The sequence below is a fragment of the Corylus avellana genome, chromosome 2 (genome assembly GCF_965113065.1).
Source record: "Corylus avellana chromosome 2, dhCorAvel1.hap1.2, whole genome shotgun sequence".
Taxonomy (NCBI): Eukaryota; Viridiplantae; Streptophyta; class Magnoliopsida; order Fagales; family Betulaceae; genus Corylus; species Corylus avellana.
This window is the reverse complement of record NC_142491.1, coordinates 15763571-15783536: the sequence shown is the minus strand read 5'-3', so window position 1 is coordinate 15783536 and position 19966 is coordinate 15763571. Positions and strand designations below refer to the sequence as shown.

General features: G+C 37.4%; 5 protein-coding genes and 1 non-coding gene across 6 annotated transcripts; 4 read left to right on the top strand and 2 right to left on the bottom strand.

The window, feature by feature from the left end:
- Positions 1-536: 536 nt before the first annotated feature.
- Positions 537-4601, top strand: LOC132178661 (diphthamide biosynthesis protein 3). The gene is made up of 2 exons (XM_059591149.2): positions 537-1491; positions 4319-4601. Exon 1 carries the CDS (start codon positions 1223-1225, stop codon positions 1478-1480), a length of 258 nt encoding a protein of 85 aa, XP_059447132.1. The 5' UTR covers positions 537-1222; the 3' UTR covers positions 1481-1491; positions 4319-4601.
- Positions 4602-5358: 757 nt separating this feature from the next.
- Positions 5359-9076, top strand: LOC132178625 (Pentatricopeptide repeat (PPR) superfamily protein). The gene has a single exon (XM_059591093.2). The coding sequence runs from the start codon at positions 5525-5527 to the stop codon at positions 7463-7465; it is 1941 nt and encodes a 646-aa protein (XP_059447076.2). The 5' UTR covers positions 5359-5524; the 3' UTR covers positions 7466-9076.
- Positions 9077-9106: 30 nt separating this feature from the next.
- On the top strand, positions 9107-10512 carry LOC132178642 (transmembrane epididymal protein (DUF716)). The gene has a single exon (XM_059591125.2). It carries the CDS (start codon positions 9317-9319, stop codon positions 10193-10195), a length of 879 nt encoding a protein of 292 aa, XP_059447108.2. The 5' UTR covers positions 9107-9316; the 3' UTR covers positions 10196-10512.
- A 698-nt stretch (positions 10513-11210) lies between these two features.
- Positions 11211-11947, bottom strand: LOC132171053 (cytochrome b6f complex subunit (petM)). The gene is made up of 2 exons (XM_059582263.2): positions 11786-11947; positions 11211-11683 (listed from the first exon to the last, which is right to left on the bottom strand). Exon 2 carries the CDS (start codon positions 11675-11677, stop codon positions 11312-11314), a length of 366 nt encoding a protein of 121 aa, XP_059438246.1. The 5' UTR covers positions 11678-11683; positions 11786-11947; the 3' UTR covers positions 11211-11311.
- An 823-nt stretch (positions 11948-12770) lies between these two features.
- Positions 12771-12842, top strand: TRNAD-GUC (transfer RNA aspartic acid (anticodon GUC)). Its single transcript has one exon. It is a non-coding gene; the product is annotated as a tRNA-Asp (tRNA).
- A 1591-nt stretch (positions 12843-14433) lies between these two features.
- Positions 14434-18303, bottom strand: LOC132178632 (B3 domain-containing transcription factor VRN1). The gene is made up of 4 exons (XM_059591114.2): positions 17981-18303; positions 15465-16155; positions 15179-15378; positions 14434-15086 (listed from the first exon to the last, which is right to left on the bottom strand). Exons 1-4 carry the CDS (start codon positions 18038-18040, stop codon positions 14778-14780), a joined length of 1260 nt encoding a protein of 419 aa, XP_059447097.1. The 5' UTR covers positions 18041-18303; the 3' UTR covers positions 14434-14777.
- Positions 18304-19966: the final 1663 nt, after the last annotated feature.

The following is a 19966-nucleotide window of genomic DNA, read 5'->3' as shown; positions in this document are numbered from 1 at the left end:
GAGGCGAAGCGTACTAGCAAACGTGTGGTGGACGAGATGGAGCCATTTGCACCGATGGGCAGCTAAAGAGTCGAGGAGCACGGTGGGCTGGCGCGTGGTTGAGCAAAACCAGTTGAGGGGATTAGATTTAGATTTGAAAAACTAGATTTAAAGCCTGATCGATTCCGGGGAGGCGAAGAGCGGCAAAACACGATAGAGGGCGGACAGAGGCAGCGCAACATAAGTAAAGGGGTGGCCAGAGTAATTAAACTGATCGAAAAAATAAAAAAAATAAACTGAACAAAAAATAAAAAAAAAATAAAGAAACAAGAAGGAGAGGGGGAGGAAATAAGAGGAGAGTAAGGGGGAGGGGAAAGGAAGATGGAGCAAGAGCTAACGTTAACGTTAATAGCTCTTTTACAAAATATAAATAATGTAAAATTATGTAGACTAATAAATGCACTAATTTTAAATTTTTTATCATAATTTGTTTTTAAATCAATTATTTATTTATGTATTTTTTAGAAGAAGACGGGTTCATTCATCCAACCAGCAATGTCATCGCCAATATCACCGAAGTCCCAGTCGGGAAGCACACTACACTAGGCTCACCATCCTCAAATCTACAAACATCGAAGCCGTCCAAAAACTGCCCAATATTATCAAAGCGGTGGGATTCAAACTACGGCACAAAATTGAGCTCTTGCTCAAACGGAACAGCACCAAATAGACGCAAATCTCCGGGTATCTGAAGACCTGCCAAATCAATCTCAGCATTAGTATCAACACCCTCTTCTTTGACCACGTCGGTGAGATTCCCAATGGTGTTGGACGCGGAGCTCTCCAACTCTAGCACCGAAGTCGGTGAGAAGGTGTGTGAGCTCTTCTCAGGGGCGGCAATTGGAAGCTATAGCGGCGGCCTTCCGGCGGTTGTCGTAGCGCGGTGGGGGGAAATTTGGGGGGCGTTCTGACAGACACGGTTTTCAATTTTTTTAAAAAAATAAAAAATTGTAAATCACGTGGCTGACGTCAGCATTTTTCTCACGTATAAAGGCTTATCCTTCGCGTCAACTTCTCCTTTACTGACGCAAAATTGGATTCCAATGTCTCATATTTTAGAACTTGTATTTCTATAAACCCTTTCTCCCTGGAAAGAGATCTCCTTCTAAAACCCTAATCGGCCTCAGTCCCGGCCCAGCACAGAGCGAGCGAAAGGTAGACGAAGGGGAAGAAGGGGGAAACGATGTCGTACGACGACGTGGAGATCGAGGACATGGAATGGAACGAGGAGCTGAAGGCGTACACGTACCCGTGCCCGTGCGGGGACCTCTTCCAGATCACCAAGGACGACCTCCGCCTCGGCGAGGAGATCGCTCGCTGCCCTAGCTGTTCCCTCTACATCACCGTCGTCTACAACCTCGAAGACTTTCTCGGAGACTCCGATCAGAGAAACAAGAACAATCTCCACCCGCCCAAGCAACAGCCCCTTGCCGTTGCTTAGGAATATTTCAGGTTTTATTATTACTATGAATTTCCTAATTTGATGCTTATATATATAATATTAGAAAAGCCCCTTAATATGTTCACTTTCAGAGGATTCAGGTAAGGATATAGAATTTTGGATATTAAATTTTTTACTGGTTTTTGGGGTTCTTGGAACGTGTAATAAGAACGGGCTCCTCGCCTCGCAGGAAAATAGCTGGTTCCTTCACCCATGGGCATTTCTCCTGCTATCATGTAAATCAATTGTTTGAGCTAGAACTGTTCGGTGGATGCTATATATTTTTTTTGTTGGTCAATGGCTCATGATTGATTTAAAATTTGAGCCGATATGGTTCATCTGGAGCCCTGCAGTCGCTTGCAGATTAGCGAAGAGCCTTTGAGTGTATGGAAGTTCTAACACTCTTAGATCATTTGAAAATAGAATGTATTTGCTGGTCTTGCAATTTTTGTTTTGACCATTAAAATCAAGCAAAATTGCAAAATTTATTAACACCTCTCTTTCCCTGTGTTTGTGTGTTTATGTCGGGTCATAGCTCAATATTCAAATGAGTGTTTTTCTAAGTATTTGCAGAACATGTCTGAATCAATTCTAAAGCGAAGAGGATTTTCTCTTCATGGTTGGTGCTTTTCACATCTATTAGCTTCACAAGTTGTTGGCTCGAGCTTCATGACAGTGTGTGTAATGCTTGCTTAGAGTGGTAGAAGACTAGGAAGCATGGACACTTGCTGAAATCTTTGTGCTTGACATGAATCGAACATGGATATGGCTCCGACACCAAATACGTGTCCGTGAATTAAAAAATAAAAAATTTTAAGTCAGGATAGTTTGATGGGGAGTAGGACTGTTTGGCGATATGATTGGGACACGGTTGGGACATGATTGGGTCAATAAATTTTTTAAAACAAAAAGGACTTCTAAATGCTATTTTAAAATGTTTTGGAGTTTATTTGGATTCTAGCATTGAGAAAATTGAGAGAAAATTAGGTAGTTGGAAAATACTTTACCTGTCTAAGGGTGGTCGAGTAACGTTGATTTAGAGCACTCTTTCCAACCTTGCTACCTATTTCCTTTCCCTCTTTCCTATCTTGATTGGTGTTGCTAATCTGTTAGAAAAATTGCAGCGGAATTTTTTGTGGGGTGGTTTGGATAATGAGCTAAATTCCATGTTGTTAATTGGAAGAAGGTTTTTCTCCTTCTAGTTAGGTGATCCTATTGTATACTCCCAGTGTACCTTGGGGCGCCTATACGCTTTTTAATAAAACTTCTTATTACTTATCAAAAAAATAAAAGAAGGTTTGTACTCCTATTCAGTTTGGAGGGTTTTCAATTAGGCCCTTTTGGACAAGTGGTTATGAAATTTTGCCGTGAAGAGAGACGCCTTTTGGCGTTAGATTAGGGATGAGAAGTATGGGAATTTGGTGGGTGGATGCTGAACAAAGGGGGTCACTTGAGCTTATGGGATGAGTCTTTGGAAACACATTAGGAAGGAGTGGGATGTTTTTTATGGTTTTACTAGTGTGTAGGTGCAATGGCTCTCGTGTCAGGTTCTAGCATATGGTGTGGAGATTGTCTTTTGAAGGAATCTTTTCTGGAGTTATTTTTCTTTGCAAGGAATAGGGATGTTATGGTGGCTAACCTTCGGAGTGTTAGCAATGATAGGGTTCATTGGAACATTAACTTCATCAGGTTGGTGCATGATTGGAAGGCGGACTACGTATCCTCTTTCTTCAATGTTTTGTATTCCCCTAGGGTAGGTCGGGAAGGCAATGATAGACTATGTTGGACACTCTTGAAAAGAAGATCTCTTGAGGTCAAATCCTTTTAGAAGGTTCTTCCTAATGTTGGTTCCCCTTACTGTTGGAAGAACATTTGGAAGACTAAGGGTCCTTTGGGGTTGGCTTTCTTCACTTAGACAGCTTCCCTTGGTAAATTTCTCGCTTTAGATAATTTCCGCAAGCGTCACATCATAGTGATAGATTGGTATTGTATGGGTAAAAAGAGTGGGGAAACTCCAAATCATCTTTTTCTTTATTGTGATCTCATGTGAGAATTGTGGATTATGGTACTTCAGATTTTTGGGGTAGAGTAGGTTATGCCTGGACGGATGGTGGATCTTTTTGTGTGTTGGAAAAAAAACAAAGGTTAGCTAGAATGATATCAATATTGTTTGGAATGCAATTTCTTCCTTTTTAATGTGGTGCATTTCGAGAGAAAGAAACGCTCAAAGTTTCGATGATCGCGAGAGAACGAGCTCGGATCTTTGAACTTGTTTTCTTAAATCCTATTTGAGTGGATCTTTGCTACTGCCCTCTCCATGTCTCTAGCTATGCAGATTTTTGTTCTCGTTCTTGATGTGCTCGTTGTTTTTTTCTTATATGCTTCCTTTGTACTTGGGTTGCACCCCTTGCACTTTTAATGAATTTTTTTATTTTTAAAAAAAGCTCTGACGTCAAATATTGGAAATAATGCTAAGAGATGAACACTTAAGAATGTTGATTAGCATTTATTTGAAATATATGCTTTTTTCCTATCTATTATTGCTTGAATATTAATTTTAGATAACTGAAAAAAAATTGATATGTTTTTTTTTTTTTTAACCTTTTGGTACTTGCGATTTATCTTTCAAATAAAGAATTAACATAAGTTATACACAAATGTACAATTAATTGACGTCTTCCAGCAGTATCATATTATAGTTTTTCAAGAACGTGTCTTTTGTTGGTACCAGTGCTTCTATACTATGGTCATTGACTCATTTCTCATGAGTTCATGTGCAGCTTCGATTTGTTTTATTTTTGTAAGCCTGTAAATCACTTGAATGCTTTTGTCTTGCAGATTTGCCTGAGCTGTGGGAGGAGAAGTGGTAGACAAATGTGTTTCCCAACCAAGTTTTGTTAGGCCCTCGACTAGTCATAATGTGTGCAAGAGATGAGTGAGCTGATTTTTGTATTCTACCTATACGTAATTCCGACTGAGAAATTTTATTCCATTTATGAAAATTGTTGTTATAGTCATTAGGGAAAAGCTCTCTATAGTTATGATATCTTTTCCTGATTATGATCGACACTTTTGTTAATAAATATACTTGGCAGGAATAATATGAGTTTTGCTTCATTTACACGAGAAATGTGTACAAGTTTCATTTTTGACTGTCAGTTGATACCTTGAGACCCTGGAATGGTTGAAATATTTATGTGTTTTGGGGCCTTTGGGCTCCATGTGGCTTTCATGCTCCAAATCCAAAGAGGAGGTGATGCCTTGTTCAATATTCTGTAGAAAATGAACCTAATGATTGCAGCGGGTTCATATTGATAGAAGATTCACTGCTAGCATAATGGATGCAATCATGCAATAGGCATCCAGTATATAATTTTTTAATTAACTCGCTAGCACCTCCATAATTTGCGGTCAATTCAGCCAATAAATTTGTCATGTTTCATATCAAAAGTATATAATAGAATTTAGGCAATTTTTTTACATCGAAACATTTGAAAAATATTACATATTAAAACTGTGGCATGTTATCGAGACAATTCATAAACTTTATTTTCCAAAAAGACTTGTTCTTTAATTTTGCAAAGACTTTTTTCTTTTAAAATCGTATGACAATTTTTTATTCAAAGCTTTTTTATAATATAGAGAGTAATAATGTGATTAAAATATACTTAATTTTTAACTCGAACTTGACATATTTTTAATTGGTAATATTTTTCAAGCGTTTGTATGTAAAGAAACAGACTTAAATTTTATAATTTAAGAATTTATTATTTCTTTAAAATTTTAAATATTCGGATCCAAAATTAGCACTAACTTCACAGAGCGGTTTAAAATAAAACGATTATCGAAGATTCAAAAAGCGACTTGAAATTCACTTAGCGCCGGCATTTGCAAATCGCAAGTGCTCTTCTGGCGCCCCTAGTTGAAGCAGCAGCGGCAGCTGAAACCCACCGCCACGGGCCTTCAAGCGCCACTCGGCGTTGTCATAAGGTGAGCTCAAGACCCATTTCGAATTAATATTTGGCTACTCTTTGAAGGTCCACGATGAAGCCCCACAAGATCCTCAAATACCAAGCCTTCAAGCGCCACGAGCTCAAAACCACCCTCTTCCCCACACACCGATCTCCCTCCTCTCTTCTTTTCTCTTCAACCCCTCGCCCAAGAACCTTCCCACAAACCCAGACCCTCCCTCAAGACGCCCCTACAATCCCTCTGCCGATCACTCAGCGCTCCCTTCAAAACTTGATCCAGTCTTCTGAGTGGCATTCGATCAAACACCTTGCGCCCAACCTCACTCCCTCTTTAATTTCCACCACACTTTACAACCTCCACGAAATCCCTCAGCTTGTTCTTCAATTCATAACCCACATCGAGTTCCATCGTCTCGATATCAAAACCCGTTGCCTTGCCATCGCCATTGTCGCCCGTCTCACATCCCCAAAACCCTCTTTAAAACTCGTAAAGCAATCCATTTCTAGTGGCATTGCTACAATTAGAGTGATTTTCGATGAGTTAGCTCTTGCGCGCAATAATTTGAGTATCGAAAGTAGTATTGTTTTTGATTTGTTGATAACGGCTTGTTGTGAATTGAAGAGGGCTGATGAGGCTTTTGAGTGTTTTGATATGATGAAGGAAAAGGGTGTCGTACCCAAGACTGAGACTTTTAATGATATGTTGAGTTTATTGTTGAAGTTGAATAGAATGCAGGCAGCCTGGGTTTTGTATGCGGAGATGTTTAGGCTGAAGATCAAATCAAATGTGTATACATTTAATATAATGATTAATGTGTTGTGTAAGGAAGGGAAGTTGAAAAAGGCAAAGGAGTTTATTGAGTTCATGGGTGCTTTAGGGGTTAAGCCTAATGTTGTTACGTATAATACCTTAATTCATGGGTATTGTTCAAGAGGGAAGATTGAAGCGGCTTGGGTGATTCTTAATGCCATGAACGCTAAAGGTGTGGAACCAGATTCATATACGTATGCTTCACTTATTAGTGGGATGTGTAAGTGGGGGAGACTTGAGGAGGCATCTGGGCTGGTTGGGAAAATGGTGGAAAATCGGTTGGTTCCAAGCGCCGTGACATATAATGCTTTGATTGGTGGGTATTGCAATAAAGGGAATTTACAGATGGCTTTTAGTTATAAGGATGAGATGATTAGGAAGGGCGTAATGCCAACTGTGTCAACTTACAATATGTTGATTCATGCCTTGTTTTTGGAAGCTAGGATGGGTGAGACTGATGATATGATAATGGAAATGGGAAAGAAGGGAATAGTTCCTGATGCTATTACATATAACATCTTGGTTAATGGTTATTGCAGAAGTGGGGATGCCAATAAAGCCTTTAGCCTCCATGATGAGATGTTGACTAAAGGAATTCAGCCTACACGGGTAACATATACGTCACTTATTCATGTATTGAGTAAACGGAATAGAATGAAGGAGGCAGATGATTTGTTTGAGAGGATACAGCATAAAGGCATCTCGCCAGATCTTATAATGTTCAATGCCTTGATTGATGGTCACTGTGCTAACGGTAACATGGAACGTGCATTATCGCTTTTGAAGGAGATGGACAGGATGAAGGTTCCTCCTGATGAAGTGACTTACAATACCTTAATGCAAGGGCGCTGTAGGGAGGGGAAAGTTGAAGAAGCTCGTGAGCTTCTCAATGAGATGAAGAGAATGGGGATTAAGCCTGATAACATTAGTTATAATACTCTCATTAGTGGTTATAGTAGAAAAGGTGATCTGAAGGATGCATTTAGAGTTCGGGATGAGATGTTGAGTATAGGTTTCAATCCCACTCTTCTCACTTACAATGCTCTTATACAAGGCTTATGCAAAAACCAAGAAGGTGATCAAGCTGAAGAGCTCCTCAGAGAAATGGTAAGTAAAGGTATAACACCTGATGACAGCACCTATCTCTCTTTAATCGAGGGGATTAGCAAAGTTGATAACTTTGTGGGAAATGGTGATTCATAAACAACTTATTAATCCAACGCGTTCCAAACTTTTACGGAGAAAGGGTTTCTCTTGAAGCCAAGTTCTTGATTGGAAGATTCTTTTCGTTACTTCTTGTTTTGAATACCAGCTTGTTGGCATGCTCAGCTTGGAAACCAACATTTTGAGTAGACTTGTAACGGTAGAATTGGAACAGTTGAAGGGGCTCGTGAAGTAGCAGCAACATCCATGTGCTTTCGACATGCACCATTGTAAGATTATACAACCTGCTGTTTACTTTGATATCCACTTTGTTTGTAGATCAGCAGTAAGCTACTGCTGATCTTTACTTTCATAATGTTGTAGAGCAAAATGATTTCTCAGAAGGTTTGTCATGCTTCACGGTAACTTGTAAGAGTGTGCCATCCTCAAGATGAATTGCTAATCAAAATTACGGTAGCTCCATCAGCCATATAAGGCGGAGAAACGAGAGGCCATGTACACGGTTATGGAGGTTGGGGTCGTGTATCTAGAGTTTACTCTCCAGAGATGGATCCGAAAGGCCATGACTCGGTGAAGTTCCACGTCATTAAAAAAAGAAGAAGCATGAATGAACATACTCTGGTACTTCAGAATTTGTTTTTAACCTTCGAAAATTGTACCTTTGTGGGTTTTTTTTTGTCCGAAAATTTATTTTGAAGTGATATGAAGATAAAAACTATTTTTGTGTTTTGAATTATTTATAAATATATTTTTATTGAGAACGGAAGACAAAAAATCCCAACTGGACATAGCCATTTGGATGTGCTATCAACTTCCAACATTTCCTAGTGGATATTTGCAAGCTAGGATTTTCTGCTCACCACTATAATTGCTAGGTAATATACTTGGAATCTTACAATTGTACCATCATTAGTAATAGTTTAGTTGAATAACATCCACCTGGGAGTTGGTTCCTTTTAACAAGTGGGAAGATCTTATTTGGCTACAAATATATTGGAGACCTCGCAATTTCCACTACATGCAGATGGATACCCGTCGTCGCCTCCAAATCTTCAAGAGTTGGGCCTTCGGTACCTTAAAGTGATGTTTGGCTTTTATGGTATAGTGGAAGACCACTCTAGACAAATAAAAAAGTAGAATACACCTAGATCTCTGTTAATTTAATTTAGTTCAACAAAATCCCTTGGGTTTTCATTTTTTTAAATCATATCCTATATAATATTTAAGAGTAATACTATTCTTTACATTTATTTATTTATCACACTCATTTTACACCGACTGATATGATATTTTTAAGTAGCTTTTCCTTCTGTTTTTCATTTTAAGTGACTGATATGAAAAATTACCTAAACAATATACAACATCATTCCACATCGGCCAATGTAAATGACTGATAAATGGTGTTAAGAATAATATTACTGTTTTAGTTAACTGTTATCTCTGTTTTTTTTAAATGAAGTCTTTTCATCCTATGGGAAAAAGAGACAGGGCTCTTCCTCTAATGTAGCCTAATATCCTTTTTTGGGCAATTAGCATAATGTTATGATATGGAAAATGTTTGTGGAGTAACATTCGCTTTATGTTATCTTTTTTGGTGGGGGGAGGGGGAAATAGTTAACACCACCAATCTCCTTCTCCATCAGTAGAATTTCGAAACTTTAATTAGTGCACATACACATTGGGTGTCCCTTTACGCTATCTTGATTGTGGAAATCCATGCAACATGCACCATGCACAACGCGCCAAAAGTTTGAATAGATTACCACAATGAAGTACTTTCCGTCGCCTATCAGAATTGTGCCTGATGGCTTCATGTATTAAAGGTCTGGTTTGTGGGATTGCAGAAGAGGCAAAGCTCCATTAATCTCTAAAAGGAGAAACTTCCATTCCATGGGCACCTTCGTAGGGCACATTATACCTGGTTTGGCACTCACCCTACTCGGTCTATGGCACACCATCAACACCATCACAACCTTTTTTCTCAAAAGCCCCGCTAACTTTAGAGTAAGGTTTTGGTACCCTTTTCATGGCCCTCTATCCAAGCTTAAGCACTTGGAGCTCATTTTCATCTTATCTTTCTCTGTTTTTGCAATTTTCATGCAACTTCTAGACTACCCTTTCCTTCGTTTTGCTTTCAAGCTTGACAACTTCGAGCATGCAACCATGTTCCTCCACCTTGCTATTTTTGCTGGTTTTACCCTTTCTGCAGAGCTGACTCATTCATCAGAGACCCTCTCTGGGGTTGTTGGAATCCTTGCAGCCTCCGTATTTGGTCAGGAGCTTTTTCTACTGCATTTCCACTCGGCTGATCATGTTGGTCTCGAAGGCCACTACCATTGGCTATTGCAGCTCATAGTGTTTGTCTCTTTCGTCGCTGCTCTGGCAGTGACATGTTTCCCGACCAGTTTTCCGGCGGCTCTTGTTCTTTCGATTTCAGTCGCATTACAAGGGTGCTGGTTTATGCTTATGGGGTTCATGTTATGGGCTCCTCAGTTTGTCCCGAAAGGTTGCGTTTCGGATTTGGGTCGTGCCGACATGATTGGAGCAGTCACTTGTGAGTCTAAAGAGGCTGATTTGAGAGCGAAAGCACTGGGTAATTTGCAATTCAGTTGGATGGTTTCAGGACTTTTGATTTTCAGTGGATGCATTTGCTTGAAATTAGCTGGAAAATGCACCACAGGGGAGCAGTCAACTGAGTATGAGCAACTTCAGAGCAGAGGTGTGGATCTCCCTATATTGACTAATGGCTTCAAGCAAGCTCGTCCATAAGAATTGTAGTATGTTAAACCTGGAAATCATGTCCTTTCAATGACTGAAAGAGCACATGAATTTGGCTCTATGCATCAATAACATGTGGATTCAATTAGGGGTAAATAACATTGTACCCACCACCTCTGCAGCCTGCAGGTATAGGTGTTTGTGAAAATGACTATTATTATACAATCAACAATTGTGTAATAACACTATGAAGGACAAAGTACTAATATTCTAAATCACAAGTGGATCAAGTGTCATATTTTCTCTAAGTACAGGGGATTTGCAGATGTATAAATGGATGAATTGAAGTGTCATATTCAAACAATTATTAATGAATTGCCATATTTTGTAAGAGTTCGAACTTTACCTCCGTCATTCCCATCCTATTTCAATTAAATATTTAAAATTTTACTTAAATAATTAAATCTAACATTTTCCTTTTGTGATAAGCATTGATTTAACACTTATTTTGAAGTGGGTTTGTGCAAATATTTAAGAGGAGCGCTACGCATGCTTTCAAGTGTTCTTTCCCAAGTACGCACATTAGATGAAAGAATAAATGAAAGTACATGTAGGTATTAAGGGTGATTTTCAGTACCACGTCAGAAAATGAGTACTTGGAAGTGAACATTTCAAAGTATATATGTGTAGCATTTCTCAACATTTAAAGGGCAAGTGCTTTTACAATTCATTATTAGTTTGAAATATGATATTACAAAGGCCTTCCAGAGAGAATTCTGGTTTGCTGCTCAAGTTTTCGTCAACAGTCATGGTGCCCCCTCACCAATGCAAACTGAGGTTGCTACTTGTGTTTCCATATAGAACACAAGGCAGCCATGGCGTAATTATGAAATCACAAGCTCACTTGACATGTTCTTATCTTTCTTTCTACCAGGTAAACTAGCAAACATAAGAACCTAGAAATTAAATAAACCTTTGTCAAAACAAAAGAGTAAGTTGTTTGTCAATCTTCTCTTTGGTATAAGTTTCAAAAGGAAGCTCAATTTGCAGATTTGTTATATATATATATATATATATATATATCCAATACATCAATTGAATAATTCAAGAAAAGGTACAATCTTGATGATCAACAAAAGCATAAAACAATCAAAGCTCCTAAAATTCTCACTCGGTCTCTTCAACAAACGCTTCGATTCGAAGAAGAACGAACCCCACTGCAACTCCAACAAGAGTCAGCCCATTCATGATTGCTGCAATCCTGAATATCTCAGCAGCAGCATTACAGGTTGAAGACAGAGCTCCCCCACCTCTGCCTTTGCCTTGTGATGGATGTTTCAGGGAGCTCACCACCTTTGCAAAGGACTGCTGGGTGCATACAGGAAGACCTAGTGAGGCCACATTGTTGTGAGCCTTGAGCCCACCAAAAGAGTTCAGCCCTGTTATGTAATGCACATTGTTCCTCCTCCCCCTAGAGTTGGCAATGGTGGTAGTGGCCGTTGCAGTAATGGTGGCCGGAGAAAGCGTAGCCATTATTATCTAAAAAGAGAAAGAACAAAGACAATTACACAAAAACTTAGTCAAAACAGAAAGGAATATCAAGGAAGTGTGCTTAGAGTGATATAGGGGAATATGGGTTACCTTTTTTGCGGTGGTTTGTTAAGTTTCTGGAAGTACAAAGATAGATAGAGGGGAGTAAAGGAGACTTTGTATGGGGAGGGATGGGAGAAAATGGATAAGATGGGGGAGAGGATGGTTGGTGGAAAACTGACGCAGACTAGAGAAAATATTGTGCACCTTTAAATTTATGGTGGCCAAGAAAAAGTAAGAATAAGTTGGGTTGGCTTATAAAGAATCAATTAAAGATAGGGCCTCTTTTCTAAACCACTCTTTTTTGAACTCACCCTTTTTTTGGTTCAAATCTGAACTTGCCCTTTCTTGGCCCTTCCAAGGGCATATGGGAAAGGGTTTTTTCATCCATTAAGATATAAGGTATTTGTAAACTTTCATATATTAGAGGACATAAGGAGTAATTAATTCCTTAATTAAAAGTTTTCAAGGGGTAGCTCAATCAGCTGTGAACTACGCTTCATGAAGCGAAGGTTACTAGTTCGAATTTCCCTCTCCCTTCCATTGTGTGGACATGTCAAAAAAAAAAAAAAAAAAAAAATTCCTTAATTAAAAGAAAGTTGCACCGATAACAGTCTAATTATTGATCTAAAAGTCATAGGCTTGTTAAATACTGATTTAATTAAATCCTTAACCCTTATAAGTTAAAGGTTTTTCATCCATTTCTAGCTTATAAATCGCCCCTTCTGCATGACTCAAATCGATGATGTGATACTTAATCTAATACCAATTCAAATTGTTAAGAGCCTAACCATTAACAAAAAAGTCTTAAGACTATTAGATACGGTTTTGGTTAAATCATCCTCAAACTTTTAGGATTATAACATGAACAAAATTAATCTCCAATCCATGTTAAATGGCCAAACCTATTACTATTAGGCACACAAGGCATTTAATAAAATGGAATGGAATAAATTGTCGATATGTTCTTATTTCATACTAAAATAATTTGTGTTTTAAGAATTCATAGCAAAATAATTAAAAGAAGAGTAAACATGTCGTTGTAGTATAGTGGTAAGTATTCCCGCCTGTCACGCGGGTGACCCGGGTTCGATCCCCGGCAACGGCGATTCTTGGTTTTACTTCTTCCTTTTTTGGCCATTCCTTCGGGAAAGATAATTATACAAAACGCTTACACGCTAACGTGATTTTTCATTTTTACCACCGCTAAATTCGGTTCAATCTAATTTATTTATTACAGTGGCAGTAATTAATGTCTTAGCTTATGATACTTTTTGCCTCCCATATAGAAAGAAATAGCAGCTCTTTAGGTACCTTTGTTATAATAATAATAAATTATTATTATTATTATTATTCTTGTGTTGTTGAAGAACTTGTTCCCATGATGTCATAGATGAGGCTTCATCCCATTTATTCAATATTCCCTATTAATATAGTATTGGCTGCTAAGTTTCAATTATTGGAGAATCCTAAGAATGACTTGACTGTTTCTTGCAAAAGTTTTAAGCCCCAAAATTTAGTATAGTCCACTTTTCAATGTAACCAAGTGCTTGTGCAAATTATTGCAGGGAAGAGGAGGAAAAGATTGAGGGCAAAAAAAGAGAAAGAAAAAGAAAGAGATTAGTGGAAAACATGCAGAAAAGGATGGCCGCTTAAGCCGAAAAGGGAGAAAAAAGATAACTTAGTGCCATATAGAAAAAGCAAAAGAAGATCACCACTAAAGGGCAAAATAAAAGTAGAGGCTCACTAAAAGCCTAAAAGCTTGAGAAGACCCATTAAGAATTAGAGGGTTCGCAAAAAAACAAAAAACTACAGGAAAAGACAAACGCAACGGAAAAAGAAAGAAAGCAGAATAATGAATACATGACCCCCTCCTGCCATTTCCTTTGTATTGTTAATGAAAATACATGAAAACAACCAAACATTGTCCTTAAGCAAACCCCATTTAATTCATATCTATGATTCATAGAGGGATGGATATTTAAAAAGAGAGAGAAAAAAAAATTAGAAACTCCACAACATATGCCGCTCCAACAATTGATGATCATACACGTTTTGCAGGATCATGAAACCTGCTCAAGAATATGGTTTCCCATAACAATTGTGAGCAGGTTAACTAGAAATAAGCACTTCACAAGAGCAATCAATTTATGTCACGACAGGATCCATGGATTCCTAGGTGTCATCTTGAGGTCTAACGGGTGATGACTATGCCATTGGGGAAAGAACAGCTTCTGAAAAAGCCAACATTACAAGTGGAGTTTCTGAATTCCATCTTGTTTTTCACAAGCTGTATTATACTAGAAACCTTCCTAAAATTTTGACATGCTAAAATGTACAAACATTTTACACCTGCATTAGACTGAAACAAACATTAATTCTTTGATGTACCTTCTACATGCCAAATCACTATTCAATACATACATCATTTTACATATGTACAGAGCTAAGCATGAAGAACGAGACACCTAATGGTGTTGACAGCAACCATCTCCCATTTCTTCAAAATGAGAACTAGAAAGATGAGAAGCATAACATAAATATTTTATCTCAAAAAGGTGGAACTTTTCATGCTCTTTAAGTGTAAGAGATCACAACAATGACAAACATTGAGAATTCCTGCAAACAAATTCAAATCACAAGACCATCCCACGTGATATGAACATGCATCCAGATTGCGATAATCACAACTACATGTATACACACAACAAAGTCAGCAATTAGTATGTAATTGGAGCAATAAAATAGTACTTCGAGCTGAAAACGCCAAATCTTAAGAGAGGGGAGGGAAGGGGATGAGTAGGATGCACAATTCTGGCCCAGTTCGATAAAAACTAGATTGCACAATCTATTTACAACCTTAGTCAAGGCATAAGATTTGTGTTCAAATTCCTAAAAACTAGAATTTCCACCAAGTCATCTTGGAAAGTTTATGGACACTCAATGGCAACGAAACTCCACATGAGGAAATAAGATCAATGACATGCCACCAAGAAGACAAAAGTCACTTGATACAGTTTAGAAATCTGAAAATTACCGGCAATTAATTTCTAATTAGTTTTGTTGGGCTGACTTGCTGTAATGGTTGGTTCACCACATGTCCCGTATCTTCAGCGACACGAAATACGGTAACTTTTAACACGATATCCCTCATCTTCATCTGCTCAAAGACACAAACATCTCCTTCCCCCAAATTATTCTCCAATGAAAATTCATACCATCCCTGGCTTAATTTGGCTCTACCTCCTCTGTAAAGGCATCGGGCAGGCCACTGTCTCCCATCAGGAGTCTGAAGTTTGATGAATCCTGAAACCCCACTTAGATACTTTTCAGCAAAACAGGATGGCAGATACTGCACAACCAAAAAGAGCACGTTATACATTGAGCACACCATTAATATAATACCATGAATTTATGTTTAGCACATCAATTTCAATGGCTCACCATTATACAACCCCTATACAAATATGATGGTCGCAGGACAACCCTGCAGAAAGGATTAGTCGGCTCAAATGCTTTGGCTGCATTAATAGCCCTTTCTCGTTCCTCCGCTGTCACTGTTCTTTTTCTTGCAGAAGCACTTTCATAAAATCTAAACCGCATTTCTACTTCCTCTTCATGTTGAGCGGATGACTCCAGCTCATCTGCATTATTATAGAATTATTGATGAGAATATTAAATCCTTTAAACACCACCGGACGAAAAGAGATTATGATTTTAAATAGCTTACTAGGATCAGGTTTCCGCTTTTTTCTCATGGTTTTTTTAATTGTTTGAATTTCTTGACCTGGATTTCGCAATTTCCCATCATCCAAAGACTTTTTAAACTCAACTGCATTAAACTGAACACCTATATCTCTAGAGGGTTGAATTTCTCCTGGTGATTTATTAACACCCTTGAATGGATGCAGGTTACCTTCACCATCCCAATTAAATGAATTCTTAAGTTGAGACCCATTGAACAAATTCTGCAGTGAAGGAGTGTAACTTTTACTAGGTGTCAATTGATCTCCACATCCACCAAAAAGCTTGTTTTTCAAAGGCCCAGTAGTGAGGCATGAAGGCGAGGGACCCAAGATTTGTGCAGAGTCGTCCTCTTCCATTTCTTCAAACACATTATACTGATTGCCATAATTGAGCCCTTGAACGTTACTCAGAGAATTGGAGTGATAGTTTATCTCAGAATTCGTCAAATTAAATATATGAACAAAGAAACCCGAATTCCCTTCATATCTGAACACTAGTAAGTACCCAACGCGGATAGAGTAACATTCAACAAATTCCTGCCACCCATCTTGAAACCAAACACCATTCTCAACCTTCTTCAATCCTACTTGCCAAACGTGACCGTCGGGAACACTGAGTCTAGCAACAGCAGAAAGCTCTTGCCTGAATTTCTTGACAAAATTTTCTGGTATCCTCTGCGTTTACCAAATCAAGTTAGGCTTTGTTTGTTGCAATGAAATGCATTATTTACACTTGTAGATGAAGTAAAGACAAGATTGTTACAGAGGTAATTAGGAACATGGCCCTACATAGGAACAAGTGGCATAAAAGGATCCATGTAGCCAAGCCAATTAGTTAAGGGTAAGGCTTAGTTGAGTTGAATCGAGTATGCATATCACTAAAAATGTGGACATGAATAGAACTCTAAAGTTCATTCTCCAACCTTAAAATGATAGCATTTTAACGGAAAAAATAGAAACATCCTGAAGAAGTCCAGCAATATTATCAAAAGTATAATATTGTGTCACACGCATAACAACAATGAGAGATATCGGAAGTATCTACTTTCCCAAGAAGCAGACATGGCAATAACTCAAAGAATATGAAAATGATGAAAAATTAGTTCACCAAGAAGCATTCATAAAAATTGAGTTTTGTAGAGGATCTGCTGCAATTTTCTTAACCCATGTCATCTTAAACGTCACCAATGCCAAGGAATGACCTCACAAGGTTTGAGAACAGCAAAGCTTCAAGCATAACTCAAAATTGCCCATGACTACTAAAATTATAACCTCCAAAATATAATGATAGCATGGACATTGGGATTCAAGTCCACTAGTTCTGCATATACGTAGTACACCAACAATTACAGTGAAATTAATTATTGACATCATCCCACAAATCTACAACATACTTTATTTTGCTAGTAGCTTTCAGATGACATTTTTTCAAGATCAATTAACTTCCAATCCTGAAAGTAACTCTTGAAAGATGCATTGACTCCTCACTGCTTGAGGAGTGTCATGTCATAAATTAATGACAAAAACTTCTAAACTTAATGAGGATTGGGTTAGAAGTGGCTTTTATAAAATCTCAAAAAGTTTTATTCTTGGTGAATTGTAATAAATGGAGCATTGCACAAAAATGAAAGGAAAATAAACATGTGACTACTCAATCACTACACCCGCTTTGTTTCCACAGAAAATATTTCCTAAAAATTTTACACTACATTTTTCAAGACTCCTTTCATTTTAGGCTTTCATCTTGAAGGATGTCCTCCCTACAAAGCAAAATCTACTATCCAATTAGTTTCAGGCACTTTTTCACCTTTTACACCTAATATGAATATCCCAAGGAAAATTCTACTCAAGAGACATATGGAGCAAAAATAAACTAAAAATATTATCTGTTCAGCATTTAAGTTCTCAAAGATAAAAGCACTATCAACCCTCTTAAGTCTGGCACAACAATCTTGATGAGCTACGTTTGATTATACTCATTCCTCAACAATAAACATCAGATAATAAATTTTGTTCACCTACTTTACCTAGCATTTCTCTACAGCCAAACAAATTCGTGGGTTTCAACAAATTTTCAGTCCCCCAAAAGAGAAAAGGGTTTTCTGGGAAAAAAAAAAAAAGAAAAAAAAAAGTGCAGCAAATTTTTTTTTTTTTTTTTTTGCACGCAAAAAGCTTCTTTTTTTTTTTTTTTTTTTTTTGGAGGGGGGTCTAGGGCCTAATCAAAATCTCAGTACACCCTGAAAAAAAATCTTATATAAGAGGCCATGAAAAAACACAAAAGTCCACATTCAAAAGAAAAACACAAAGGGAACCCGAAAACAAAGAAGAAAGGAACTGTGAAAACGAAACCCAGAAAATCCCAAATCCGTCCCGTCTTTTCTCACTCAATTTTTTTCGGGACCAAACAGAAACCCAACCCTCTCCTTAAAAAACTAACAAACAAAAATAAAATCAACCCAAAATCCTAGAGCTAGAGAGAGAGAGAGAGAGATTTGGGTACCAGTTGTTTGGCTTGGATTGTTGAAGAGAGAATCAGCTTGTGAAAATAAGGGCGTGGCATAATGGTAATATTCTGGTCTTCTTTATTTTTCGTTTGGGGAGGCGAAAAATTAATCAGACAGAAGAGAGCGTTGATATTCTGAGAAGAACCTGGAGCTTCCTGTCCTTGCAGTGTATCTCTAAAGGCTTTGTTTCAGATCTAAAGTACCCTCTCCCACCCTCTCCTCCTCCTCCTTCTCTTCCTCCCAGTCAAACTCCGTTTTTAAACCTTTTTAAAACCCCCAACTTGACCTAAAAAGTTGAACGAGTTGAGTCTCTTTTCCCTTCACTCACCCCTGTCGCCACCCTCCAGATAAACACAACATTAATAATAATAATAATAAAATAATAAATAATTATTTTTTAATTCCAAATTAAATAGTTAATATTTGAATTGTTTATTAATTTAGCTAAAAATTGTGAATTAATCTTTTCAAACGGTTGTGATTTGGCAAGTTGGGTGGAGAAGAAGTATTGTCCTATTTTGGTTGAGTTTGGTCTTACGAGTCAACTCTTTTGGCCGGGACGAGTGAACCTAACTCAGCACTAAAATCAGATCTAGGGACACCGAGTCCAACACTAGGAGAAGACAGTAGTAGGAGAGATCCTTTATGGCTTTATTCCTTTCTTGTAGGACAAGTTTTATTTATTTATTTTTAAATAAAAATTCAAAACCAGCAATAGGACCAATATTTTGTATACGTGTCGGATCAGGGTGTGTAGAAATACAGTGTGCCAGTAAGTCAAGTCTCATTACTCAACTCTCATAATTAGGACTTACCCACAAAAAAATAAATAAATAAATAATAGTGCCAATATTTTGGCTGTTTGTTGTACCAATAATAATGCTATATATCAAATTATTATTATTTTATTTACCAATCTAATCGTTTTTTTTTAAAAAAAAATAAATATATATATATATATATATATATATAATGATCTAAACATTGATAATTGATTGGCAATACCAGGTCAATAAAATTGAATAAAAGTGTAATATATAATATTTCTTTTTTTTTGAAAGTATTTGGTATTGTGATTAAGGATTTGGGGTCACAACAATCTAAAACTTGTTCCACCAAATTTGAAGAAAAAGAAAGAAAGAAAGTATGCCATAGAATTAATCGAAGTAGGCTGAATGTGATAACATGCAAATGCAAAAATGTGGGTGAAATTGCACTTGTTGCCACTGTGAAATAATGTGGTTGATATGTAGCGATCGAATTTAGGTGCAATGGGTATTGCTTAGTAATCACATCAAATATGCCATTTTTAGGTGAAGGTCAGTGACTATCATGGTTCTAACTTGACATAGTAAACATGAATTAAAAAAAAAAAAAAAAAGTCTCAAATTGAGAACCAAACCCAAAATCGTTTCAAAGTTTTGACCATCAAAATTAAATTAAGACAAAAAAATTTAATAAGAAGAGCATAGTAAGACATTGGAGGTGGATCACATTGTATTATGGGAATGCTTTTAGCCACATAAAGACAGTAGAGTTCAATATATAGTTAAGACCACGTTTGGCTCCCTCTATTAAAATTCTTGTTTTTTTTTTTTAATGTTTTTTTTTTTCTCTTTTCAAAACGAAAGTATCAACAAATGACGCAAACACAAAACACTCTTACAAACACAGCACTTTTCACCTCTACGTTACATCATTCATTAGCACGCAAATTCAAATTAAAAAAAAAAAAAAAAAAAAAAAAGCACCCCCCCCCCCCCCCCCCCAAAACACATTAACAAAAGAGCCATGGTTTTTGTTGGACCTACTAGTGAACATGAATTCAAACAATGGAATAGAAAATGCACTCAGATTCATTTGGGATCATCTTCAATTCCTCAATTGCAACTCTAGGCTTGTGCGACTTCTGTATGTCCATGCAGGTCTAGTAGGAGATGCTTTATGAATATATGATCAGCAATGATCAGCAATTTGCTAGC